A 13,595-nucleotide genomic window follows, 5' to 3' on the forward strand; every position below is an offset into this window, starting at 1 on the left:
CCTTAGAGGCTACGGATATAAATAGAAAAAAGTGTTATTGAAAACATCGCCTTGATTGGCCATCTGAATCATATGACCTGGGGACTTTTTAGCGACCGCGACTAAGAGAGCATATGATGGATCGATAAGTTGTAATATGTTTCTCAAGGAGAGATGAAACGACCAATAAGAGCCTCATCACGGCTGTTGGTATTGGCGTGTGCGTAGCGACACGTTATTTGTGAATTTTATCGGAGAATAGTGCGAATCTCACGCGTATTCTCCGGCCAAACGCGATGATTCATCCTTCCAAACGAATCCCGAGTCCCAATTATATTTTCTCATGGGCATATATATGTGTACGTGTGTGATGGAATAATCCGATACGTACGCGCTAAGCACAGATATATCGTGTCGCGATATTGCAAAATAGTATGTCGCTGACACTGCCGCGATTACGCTCTTATTGGCCGTCCTGTCACTCCTTCGTTACTTCACTTCGGAGAGGATCGATATAAATATAAATAAGTGTAGAATATTTGTCTCGTGTAATTTTCGTACATCACGACTAAGTAAAATCCTTTTTCCATGTACAGCGGGTTACAGCGAGAATCTACAAATTGTAGGGAGAGAGTATTCTCATTTACACTAATTGTTGAGGCTAACTTTCCGCAAGCTTACCTCTCGCTTCCTCACTCTCATCTCCCTTCTTTCACTTTCTTATCGCTCTCCAAGCATCGGCATGCAAAGCAGATGGCGACTTTCGACGCGTCGAACCTTTCCCCGTTTGTATCCAGGGCTTGAAATGGATGGATTTCGATGGATTTGCGAACGCGAGCATCGGGACTCCCCCATCGCCTCGTATCCGCAGATACGAGCGTGAAACTTCTAATCGGAGCTAGTTGGTGCAAAAATAGCCTTACCACATCATGTGGCGCGCCGACAGCTGCGTTAATCCCACAATCGCGCGCGCGCACCAACACACACCCACACAGGCGCGTGTGTACCGAAACACAATTTTTCGCGACCTTCGAAAGGCGAGGTCGCGGCTTCCCGCAGGTGACGTCGCGAGCTTCACAGCTGATTCGCGCGCGCTCGAATCGCCAGCTGAGCGCAAGGTCAGCTCAAGGTCAGCGCGGAGCGCGACCCGAGGTGTAAAACGCGATCGCGATGTCGCGATTTTCCATCTAGCGAGGTGTATCCGCGTTGTCGCCGGGACACGCTTTAATAACAACGCATTGTTAACAACCGCCCGACAATAGTTTCTTTTGATAATACGAACCGCGCGGCGCGGCGCGGCGCGCCGCGCCGCCGGGCCTGCGTGTATGCGGCGTCCATTATCGTGGCAGTTCAATGAAATCTTTAAACGACCGTTTCTCTTTATTCCGCCTGTATCAGTTGTTTGTCCGATGCTGTTTGCGCCGTTGTCGCCGCGGCGGCTTTTGTTCGGCTGATGCATGCATTCTTTTCTTTTCTCTTTTTTTTGCTCTTCGTCGACAGACAATACCTTCCGTCGAATTTGCATAAACGTGTCCCTCGACGCGCGACGTGAACGTTGCCGGTTAAACAGGATACGTTGGGGATACGAAGCATTGCGCGCGGACTTTATTTTCCGTTGTGCGCGCGCGAGTTTCTCGATGAAGTTTGCGCACTTGCTGGGAATTTATCGGGAAAGCGGATCGATGGGGGGGATGTGAAACGCCTCGTAAGATCGACTCGTGTGCAGAAGTACCAACGGAATAATTAATTCCTTTTAACTCAACGCCGGTGATAACAAATTATCGTCTTTTCGGCAACTCAACTGTACTTTTCTTCTCGTTTTGACTCAAAATATAGTATTAGCGATGTGCACGCAAGCACGGAAAAAATTAGTATCAACTCAAGACTCATATTCTCATATATAAACAAGAATATTTAATCTTATATGAAGATAACATTTGCACTTGTGTGTATATGTATGAAGAAATTCTATTTGTGTAGCTCCGCTAAAATAATCATATTCTTGTTATTCAAGAATAATTTTTATGAATTAAGAAAAAAATATCGGATAAGGAAAGAACGATATTTTCAAATTGATATTCTTGGTTATTCGAAGATATCGTTTTTCCATCCAATATCTTTTACTCTTAATTCATAAAATTATTTCCGAACACCAAGAATATGATATTTCCAGTGGAATTATATCTTCATGTAAAAAAGAGTGAGTTTTATTCTCATATGAAATTATATATTATATGTATGAGAATGCGGGTCTTGAGTTGATGTTTTCCAGAGATTATTATCATAGATAACATAGCAACTCTTACCGGAAAAATTCTCCTGATAATAATTCCCTCGCTTACGCAATTATAGCTACAAATATTTAAAAAATATAAAACATGTTTATTCTCGCCGCACAAACACGTGTCAGGGATAACATTTTTTTAACTTGCGCGAATAAGCATATATAAACGCATTGCTGAACATATTATTATAAACACGTGTCCTAATGACTAATATTTCTCTAATGAGTTGTCACATTGATTGAAAAACAAGAAAACTTTCTGCCGACGCAACGAAATATATCGAAGTGATATTTGAGCATTGAAGAGTTTTATCCCCGCCGGTTGCTTTAGTAGCAACGAGAGACGTCGCATCGCGGCTATTACAGCGACATATACCTCATTAGTAGACAAACAATTTAAGATGATAATTCAGTCAACTTGTTACACTGATAAATGCATTTGCAGCTGACGCAGTGTTGCAGAAAGATGCAAAACGCGACATGTTGTCGCTGCCGCGATTGCGGCATCGAAAAAAGTTTTTGCGGTTGTGCGATGATTATGACACGATGTGCGTGCGTCAATGACTTACTCGAGTATTTTTGCGCTGTCTTGAATTTCTAACGGCCGTGAGTTCGAATTTGTCCTTTATGCGTCTTCTCGGAATTGCGTTGAAACACATTTTTTCTGTCGAACGCCTGCGCTTCAGAATTTACGTAAATGTCATTGTAGCTCGCGTATGTACTTTATGTTATATTATTTTCTTTATCGCGTTTGACTGTAGACACTCGCTTCGCTGCAAATGCTCACTTCCAGCAGTATTAAACGGTGTTTTTGTTAAATGTTGAGAAAGCGCCACTACGTACCGTGTCGATCACTGTGTGAAGTGGTCTCGCAGGCACGAGTTAAAGTAACTGGTCTGTGAAGCATTTTTTTTCAGGGTCCTTTTAAATTCTAATCGCATATTGATAAATATTATCTACAGTGTGTAAAATTAGAAAATAACCTTCTAGAACCTGAAATCTTCGCAACTAAAGTTGACACTTTTCATACGTGTCTTTTGAAGTTAATATATTACTTTGCATTTCTATTTTTATCTGCTTTTAAACTACATTTAAATTCTAACGAAAAACTACTACTGATACTATGAACCAATATACAGACATACACATTTTTTCAGAATAGTGACCGTTTCGTTTTAAAAATACAACCGCGGGAAATCTATAATTTACAGTAATACCAGCGGTATGTATGCATCTATATTTAAATATTTATGTACCACCTTCTATTATGTGTGCGTACCTCCGTGTTTATAATATTGTATATACATACATTTGTCTTCATTTCGCTCAAAAATAAAGTTTATTACCTGGATAATTGAATAAAGTTATTTGAAAATATTTTTTAATAAATAATTAACGAAAAATCTTGATATCGCCATTAAAAATCCGGCATTCTACGGACCGACTACCTTAACTTCGAGCTTCGTCTCCGAGCACTGTGTATTTCATTACGTACAAATACAAACGATCCTAATGACTCTTATAGATGCGGAATGTCAAACGATAATCTTCCTCGCCTGTCTTACGTTTATCGTACCTTTTAATTTACCGAAGTAGGTCGCTAGAAAATTGGCCTCGTACATGTTGAAGAGACATGCGAAAACTAATTAAGAGAATGTCTCGAGGAATGAAACAGCGATTTACTGGTCTCACCTAGACGACAAACAATTCTTTCAATTTCGCAACAAAGTCACGAATCTAATGCGACGGTGGAATAATTTGCCGCGATGAATTGATTATCCCCGAAGGCCAACACACACACACACGAATTCCGCCGAGTGCGCGCGCGTGCGTGCTCGCATAATTCCAACTGGGAAGAGGGACTCTTCTACATTTCGTTCGCGAAGTGTTACGAGCTGACGCTTGACACTTATCGAGGTAAGAAAATAATCAGGTTTAACGGGAGTCACCGGGATGAATGCGTAAAGGCGGACCGCCGCTCCGTGCGATTGGGCCGATTTTATTTAGCATGCGAATTACTCCAATCATTCCGCAATCCGGCTAATTCGGGAGATAATTGCGCGAAACGACGACGCGGGATCGACGCGGCCACGCGCGACGCTTCGAATGCACGGCGAAGCATCTCGCGGTTTTCCCCGTTATTCCGCCTCACCTTACCAGTCGGCGCACACAGCTCGGCTATAAATATAACCATCTGTTTACTCGTTGCTGCTCGCAAACACTTTTTAATGTATCCTACTTGCGGCCCATGAAGGTCTAAAAGCTGACGCACGACGTCGCGATAATGCCGCGAGCTGCGGGAAAACGCGCTCCAGTTCGTCGGCGAGCATATCGCGGGAAAATGCTTCGTGGGAAAACGCTCGGCGAACTATTGTGCAACAGAGTGTCGCGCACCTGTTGTCGAAAAGTGACGCGAGCTTTGTCGTAAAAGCGCGAAACACGCGGCCGCAAAGAAAATAAGATCGACTCCTTATCGCCCCGGTTGTAAAGCGATCGTAACTCGGAGCAACTAATGGGAGACCGCTTGGAAGGTAATCTGCGTTCCCGTTAACACGAGAAGTCGTCCCGGCGTTTTATGAACGTTTGTTTGTTTGGAAATCACTTCGTTATCGGCATCGTTCTGATATTTATCGACTGAATAATGTTGTTACAATCATTTCGCCTTCATTACGTCGCACGGTGAGCTCGCGCGACCAGCGAGAGTTCTTGTTCAAAACACTGATCGCTTCTGTCGGCGTCAATTAGTCGCGAGAATCGTATGAGTTTAATATTTCGCGCGATCGAACACGAATCTTCACACGCGAGTAATCCACGGAGGAAGGTCGGAACGCTGAGGAAAAAGTCTCGTAACGGTTAACAAATGCATTTGGTTGAGCGTTTCACTGCGATGTTTGGTAATAGTGTCAAGTGTCGTGATATTTACCAACCGTTTGGTATATAATAATCACGTAATAATTAACAAAACAGATTCTTCACGAAGTTGATTCAATTAAATTATTCGATAACTAATACCAAATATATTTGTGATAATTATCAAAGTTTGTGATAATTACCAAGGCATTTGGAAACTATTACTAAATCATCTGATAATTCTTAATATTGTCCACACAGGCGTGGCAAGTGTTACTAAACGATATAATTTCATTTAACAAACAGTTTAGTGATATACACGATAAATTAGTAATAATTAGTAATAATATGTTCATTTGACAGCACAAACATTTTCCTGCTCCTCTGAATTATTTTTTTTCGTGTGAAGCGAAATTCATCTCGAAGGCGGAGAATACTCAGCGGCGTATTTCCGTCTTAATATTTGTAAGGCTAATGTAATAAACCGCCTGAATAATCTACGGCGGATAATAACTGTCATTCGGAAAAATTGATCGCGCGATTGAGGAGTAACGGCTTTAATTTGACGTTTGAATGCTTGACCCTGTATATGGACGTTGGTACAGTAAATAATTACCGACAGTTTGCGGGCTTCGCGTTTCCAGACAAGACTGCAGCACGAATTTCACCGATTAATCGTCTGGCACGAATCGTTAAACTGTTCAGATTCGATCAACGAGATCAAATCGACGACCGATCCAATTAAACGTTTCCTCTCATCGCTCTTGAATCGAACGTTCGTCGGGGATCGATTCGGCTGACGCGGCGAGATCGATAGTTAAAACGTTATTAAATAGCCCCGCGATAGTTTATTAAACATCAATATAACGTCAAGAGGAGGCGGGCATGGTCTCTCGAATCTTTTGGTGCGTCTCGTGTATGCAAACTTTCCATTCCGCAGCATCGGCTTTACAGATCGATATGCTACGACCGACGTTAGTCCACAAATTCCAATTTTCTCCAGTTTTTCTCTCTATTTGTTTTCGCTGGATACTTGATTTTGCTCGTTATCGTAATTAACTTGAAAATTTAAACTAGACTATCATGAATTATGCGCGTTGTTTTTCTTATTCACCTTCGCGCATTAAAAAAGAAATGTATTCATCCGAAGATTTTTCCTCTTACGAGCATAATACACAAGTTGCCCCAGTTCTCGTGACTTTAATTTTACTAAGAGGTTATCTGAGCAATCTGGAGTTGATTTTTCCTCAGCGGAAGTCGAGGAAAGTTATTATTTATAGCAACTTTCCAGTCTTCAACATAACATATCTTTGTGTATAGTTAAGTCTCAAATTAAAATTCTGTTCAAGTCTGTTTGCAATTACCCTAATAGAAATGTATGCAGTTTTCCTATACACCCATCCGATTATTATCTAGAATTAATGCATTCTCATTCATTGTAACAATACTGCGTAGAAAATTAACGAGAACTTGATAGAGTTTTATTCAGGAATGTTCCTAGGGCAAAATCGCCTATTTCATGAACGGCAAGTTTGCTTATTAATAAATTGAATAATTTTTCGTCTAATTATTATTATTGCTCTGTTTTTGTTCAGTAATTGGGTTTAGATTTTGCCAAATTTTATGCACGGTAACTATAGGAAAAGCGTTAAATCTCAGGACCAAAATTAGTCTTACTTCTCAGTTACTAGATAAAAATAAATAAACTGTCCAATAACTGCTCCAAAAATGCACGAAATTTCTAAATCAATATATTAATTAGAGTCAATCGGAAGAAATAATTTTATTGACCATTTGATCGCCCGCTTAGTCCTCGAAAAACTCCGCTTTTTCAATTGCTCGTATCTCAGAGATTATTGATGACCCGACATTTCCGTTCAGGAAAAATTAACTTTAAAATCGCTCATAGAACCTCTCAGGTAAAATTAATATCATGAGAACCGGAATTTATTCCGCTTTAAATTAAAGGACTACGCGTACGATAATTTCGCGGAATTTCATTGAATACTGATTTAACGTAGAACTCGATAGAATTTAACTCTACGATACGACGTTGCAGCTATTGTGCATTCATTCCTGTTACATAGTGATCGTTTCTTGTCATAACAGTCTAATCAAGCCTAATCTATCTTATACAATAATATCTATGCGAGAATTTCTTCATTCCACGCATGAATCTTACGCGACTGCATTCGAACTATGACCCGCGTTACATTGTAGACGCATGTATATTCTCCCGCAAGAAACGTAGCGGGGAATTAAAGGAGATCCGATCGTTCGTTTCAAACCGATCAATTAAGCGTTTCTCCTAATACGTTTGAATCGGCCGATCCGTCGACATCGCCTGTCGAACTCTAATTGATTTAGCTGCTCGACGCACACCCGTGTGTACGCTTGCGCTTCCACGTGCTGCCATGAACCAGATTCTGTAAACGGCGCGAGAACGGGAAATGGATTACTTATCGAAACACGTGTCGCTAGAATTTTTCTACAAGAAACAGTCAATATATAATTATTGCGAGGATTAATCATAGCTGTCTTCTGTGCATATCGCTTCGCAACGTCGATAAGCATCGCGCTAACTTGTCTATAATTCTTAGACGTTGCATATCCATTCAAATTAATATGAAACTTACATAGAGAAAATGGTTTCTTTGGATTTAGTAGAATTTTTCTAATCGAAATCTGTCTTTTGAAATATAACAATCAAACGAGTATTTTCAACAAGCAGGATCGTTTGATTTCTCAAGTAATAAGTATACTTGGGTCGGAAGAAATTTTTTGGCGCGCAACGCCTCTTGAATGATCTGGGATTGGCGATTTTCAGATTAGAGAAACATTCGACTTGTTGCGAAAGGAAAAAAAAAAAAATGAACGCGACCGTAGTTGCATCGCGAATTTTTCAGCCGGAGCTAACGAGAGATAAGAAGGCGTGTTATTCGCACGCCTCCACCTGGAAATAACGTTCCCGCTCCGGTTTCGATCGCGCGTGCCGGCTTCGAATTGGCGGACGGACAGGCGGTGGCTGGCTGGTCGATAATTAATTGGCCGCTCTTAAATTTGGAATACCCGGAAAAGAATGTTCGTGTGAGAGTGGAGCGGCAGGATCGGCGATTTATGGCCGCGCGCGAACTGGTCGCGATAATAAGCGAGTAACGGACGCGTCCGGCGGTTTTCTTAAAAGGTGCTCGCGCGCACAATTAGAGAACGTGCGTATATAGCGTGTCTCATAAATCTTAATAAAAGCCGCGGTAACGATTGCTTACTCACACGCGCACCGGCTCGGCTCGCGAGAAGCTAATGATTCACGTGAGCGGCCGCCAATGCGCGGATAATAATTTCCTCCGCCGGGGGTTACCCGCCAGCTTAACAACAGCGATTTCCATTTTCCCAGCACGTCGTCGTCGGGGCGATTCGTCCCGAGGTAACGTTATCGCCCGTTGATTTCCTCGTCCATCCACGGTGGAGGACTCCCGGCGACCGCAGTGTGCGTCGCGAATCTCGGGGCCGATTGCATTCAGCCGTACGCGCAAAGAGCCAAGGATCGCGTGTGGATTTTAGCCTGAAGCGCGCGCGCGCTCCGTAATATCTCGCCGCGAATATTACCTCGAATAAATTCTTGTTTATCGCCGCGCCGCTCCGACAGCTTATATCCCCGTACAAGTCGCGTCGGATTTGTCAATCAAGCATATAGCACTTACCGACACTCTCGTGCGAAGCACGCAATCGCCTCGGCGGCGCGCAGCTCTCATGGAGATTTTTCGCCGCGCACACGACACCGAATATTCCCGCGGCACCATTCGTCTACGATGCTCGATGATGACGACGCAACGATGTATCACCGATGGCGCGCCGAATCATTGCAAATTCATTGATTGCCAATTATTGAGTCTTCCTGTTTACCGTGTCGCATGAGTTCTGTTAATGCGTTCCGGTGTTGTCACTCGACTTAGCATTTCTCAAGAGTCATCAGATCGGTGATTTAACGCGCGACTGCACTCGCCGTGTTTTACATCCAGGTGCGTGTCGTTCGACGAAAATTTCACAGGTCTTTGCGGAACTCGAAATGTCCTTCTCTTACACCGTCCCGATCGCGACTCATCGTTGAAAAGCTAATTGGCACGGGGGGGNGGGAGGGGAGGGAACGGTGCGGAGGGGAAAACGCGCGCTACAATATGCGTGAAACGAAACGTCAGTTGTGGGCACAAACTAAACGGGAAGTACCGACGGAAAGAGCGGCTTGAAATTACCGAACACATTCGCACGTTCGTAATGCCGGCTTGATGATTGTCGGCGCGCACACGTCGATACGAGGAATCTTTGCAACGAAAGATTCCATAAATTACCGGGAGAGCACGGGTCGAATTTCGAGGAAAACTCGCGAACGTATGAATCAGTCGTTTGATTGCAGCAAGGAGAAGAGGGGGGGGGGGAAGGGAGATATCGCGTCTTAACAAATTTAATTTAAATCTCGCGCACTTTCGGCGCACACGTTTCCCATTTCGCGCGTACCTCCTCTTCTTCTTCTTTTTCCTTCTCCTAGATTACACTTATCGCACGGCCTATTATTATACTCACACTACGTGCATCGCTAAGCGATTGATTAACCGTGCAGTTAATTAAACTCCACACACGCGAATCGCTTCAATTAGCGAGCCGGCGCGCCGTTTCGAGACGCACGTTGACGTCTTCATCGCGGCACCAAAAATTCACATGTACTGCGCGGGACGTGTTATCATCAACAAAACAGTTTCTCTCCTCTCTCTCTCTGTCCCATACACATACATTCTCACTCTCACTCTCTCCTGTCTCTTCTTCGCACGCTCACTGTTTCCCGGCAGAACCCGACCGGCGGAACCGGCCGAAGCGCGCGGATTCGCCGAGCCGCGAACGTCGTGCCGCGAACGCACCCGATTCACACACGCGGAATCCTCCTCCTCCCCGCCGGCGCCGAATTTCGGCGCGTTTTCGAATCGCCGGCCGCGAACGAGAACTCGCGTGCGCCGTGACGATCGTTCGCCGGTCACCGTTCGATTTGCGGAAGGCGCGCGCGCGCGCTCGCTCGTTCGCTCGCAATTCGATAAGTCGAACACACGCGGCGATGCGGTGCCGTGCGACGGACTGGCGCGGACGGAAAACGGAACGCACAGCGACGGAGCGAACAAGCCTGCCGCCTGCCTGCCTGCCTGCCTCGTTCGGTGAACAGCCCGCGGCCCCCACGTTGTTTGTCTCGCGAGTGGCCTGTTTACATGTTGACTCTCTGTTTACGCGTTTCCCTCCCCCTCCCGAGCCTCGCCGGCTCGCGGCTCCCACCCCTCTCGCGGCCTGGCACTGACGACCCGCGCAGTTTCCCCTCTCCCTCGCGCGTTCTATCATTCTCCTTCTCTGTTGGTATCTCTGATGTTCTCCGTGCCTCTCTCCTTCTCTCTCTCTCTCTCTCTCCTTCTCACTGTTCGTCCATCCCGCTCTCTCCTCTTTCTTTCTCTTTGTCCGTCGCGACGCGAGTATTCGCGATGCCGAATAAAGCCCGGTTTACACTGCGGCACAGAGTGGAATTATCGGTCTGTCCGAAAAAGCGGCGGGGTGTAGCGCGGTCCACGCTGGAACTCGCCGACTAAATAATCTCTTCTGTGTGGGAAATGGATAAATTATAATGTTATATCGTGTCACACACAATATGTGCCACATTGTTCGGTGACGTTTGGAACCTTCGACGAGGATCTGATTCACTATTGCGACGATACCTCTGATTTCGATCGATCAGAGGGCGAAATTTTCGTTTAAATTCTCTTCATTTCTTAGATCCTTCTGAAGAGTAACGTTTATTTAAACCCCCCCCCCCCCCCCCAAGTTTCGGTGCAATATCTCGCTCGATTCTCATATTTGCGTCGCGCGAAATTCTAAAGAACATCTTAATCCTTCTCCTGGCAATGTATGTAACGATAATCTCAGATTTTTCTGCAAATATCAACATGCATGTCAATATCATCTACTTTGCAAAATTCAATTTGATAGCGCCGTAATAAACAATCTGTCAATTCTGACTGTTCAGCATTCGTTGTTTGTTTCACGAATATTGAGATATACGGAGAATGTCAGCTAGATGTGACCTACATAGACAAATATAGACAAAAGTCGTATAGTTAACTTGGCGAATGAAGAAACTACGTTCCGGCTTATCTCTTTTGTTCGTGACTCGCTTGATCGACATTTTCGAAAGATGATTTCAATTTTTCTCGGTATCGAACCGATCGAAACAATCGATTGGCGCGAGTGCTCAGAGAAAAAAATGTTAGAATTAAGTGAACATAATTATCTGCTTTTCGGCCTGATGAATCAAATAATGCCTCCGATTTTTATCAATTCAAATATATTTTAACAGCTTGTAATAAATGTTTGAACGCAATAACATCTTAAATGAATTATTGAATTACTAAGTGTAATGTTCTAAATTTGAAAAAGTATACCAGAATTATGTAATACTTCTTGTTTTTCATCGGAGAAATCTAGTCATCTTTAATTTTATTTTAATCTTAAGTTTTTCCCGTACAGTAAACATTTTCTAAAACTAAATTCCGAATATTCTCAATATTATGAATTTAACACATACAAGTAAATGTTTACTTGTACGAAGGAAATATCAAATTGCACACAGTCAGTATTTATACTTTTAATAAATATTTGCCGAGGAATATTAGAATGGCCGTCTTACTTGGAGGAAGTAAATATTATTCGAGCGGGTAGCGCTTCTTCTTCAATGTAAGAATCGAGATGCTCACACGGCGAGGCTATCCGCGGTAACATCGAGTACGCGGAACATAGTAACACACATAAGCGAAAACGATACCCGAGCTTGTGTATCGAAGGCAATAATGGCATTCCGAATTAATCGCTCGCGCGTTTTACGTTAACTCGCGTGTTCACGCTCATTCAGACATCACGTCAATTAAATAGTTGCTGCCGATAGTTATCGACTGTCCGCGCGCGTGTATTGCTTCTCGGCCCACGCATCGCAGTCGAAATAAATCGATATTCCCCGTGTTTTTGTCCGTTGACCTATTTGGGCACGTATCTTCCGTCGCGATACGGCGTACTCACCTAATGAATGATTTGACACTTGTTTATCGTCGGAAAGATAATCCGTATCAACTGACTGAGACGAATATCCGTCTCAGCCTTGGGAAACGCCCGCCACGTTCGACCGACCGAGAGGTTTGCGTGACGAAAATTTCCTCAGGATTCATTGAGCGCTCCTGCAAAACGGCGAAGCCGTCGTCTTAGAGCGGCGCGTGCCGACGCGTGCGCTTACATTATCAACTTAACAACGTGTTCCGCACATTGTTTACGTCTCTCTCTCTCTCCCTATGCCTAATGCGAGATATCCGCGATATTAATAGATTGCCGCGAACACGTTGACGAGATGCGTCCGACGCGCTCCCTGGCATATTTATCGAGGACGCAGCGCGCGAGTCGCTGGAAATTATGCGGCCCGTATTCATTAAACTAGAACGCGACCGCAGAATCGTTTAGCGCGCACCGTCAAATTGCCGATGTGCGCTAATTGTTTGTATTGTTCCCTCATGCCGTTTATGTAACGGTGTGCTCGCGATTCTCAGAGGCACGGTCAAGCTCTCGAGACGTTGCCGAAAAATCCTGACGCCAGCCGAGGAAAGATTCGGGGCTTGCGATGCTTGCAGATTCGCGATTCGCCGTCGATGCAGTCGTATCCGCATTTGCAATAAAACACAGGCTGGTAGCATTGTTCCTTGCGATTGAAAACCTGTAAGAAACACCTGCTCTGATTAGAGTTAGTTGACGAAAACTTTTCTTGTCTGTGTAATTTATGCCGACGAGTAAAAACTCCTCTTCTAAATCTTGCGTCCGCGGAAAGTACAGGTCGTGGAAAGACACGTGCGACTTGTCCTTTCCAGGACGATTATTTGAGGTACTCAGGATAATGACTCGCCGATTCCCATCGAGATGCGAAGCAGCTTAGTAAAATTAATGATCGACATCTCGGGGTCGTTAAAATGTCGCATATAAATAATCGTCATCAAACGGCGTGCAACTTTCCAGCCCGGAGCAATTAAATTTCCGGGACTTGTGCATCGCGTTGCACTTGCACTATTAATCTCCCTCCGACGCGCGCTTGACGCTGCGATAATTATGACGTGTTTATGCCCCGAAAAATACACCACTATATAAATTCAACTTTATTTCAACCGGATTATATTGTTTCCCCTTTCGTTTCGTTAATAATTTTTCTTGAAGTATAAACATAATTTCACATTATTTTGTTCCTCGCAATTTCGCAATTGATCTGTGCCGTGCACCGTAATTTTAGAAATAACGTATGATTCAAGCGCACATGGGCGCATTGTAACAAACAAATTTAAAAAACACACATTAAAATAATTTAATGACAAATAAACCAATTTTATATAATCGCAGGGGAAAGAGGGGAGGGGATGAGTGGGGGGGG

The 13,595-nt window shown here is 43.9% G+C and overlaps 1 protein-coding gene across 14 annotated transcripts in view; it reads right to left on the minus strand.

Moving 5' to 3' along the window:
* Positions 1-13,595, minus strand: part of LOC106744253 (forkhead box protein P1) — a 288,763-nt gene that overhangs the window by 233,883 nt on the left and 41,285 nt on the right. For 13 of the 14 annotated variants that reach the window (XM_014618860.1, XM_014618859.1, XM_014618856.1 and 10 more), the window contains exon 1: positions 8,815-10,313. The exons of the other annotated variant lie outside the window; for it this stretch is intronic. In XM_014618860.1, the coding sequence (XP_014474346.1) occupies positions 8,815-8,913 (99 nt within the window). In that variant the 5' untranslated portion in view covers positions 8,914-10,313. Of the gene's footprint in view, positions 1-8,814; positions 10,314-13,595 lie in introns of those variants that run through there. 14 annotated transcript variants of the gene reach the window in all.

This window comes from Dinoponera quadriceps, unplaced genomic scaffold, assembly GCF_001313825.1.
Source record: "Dinoponera quadriceps isolate SergipeBrazil2010 unplaced genomic scaffold, ASM131382v1 scaffold707, whole genome shotgun sequence".
NCBI lineage: Eukaryota > Metazoa > Arthropoda > Insecta > Hymenoptera > Formicidae > Dinoponera > Dinoponera quadriceps.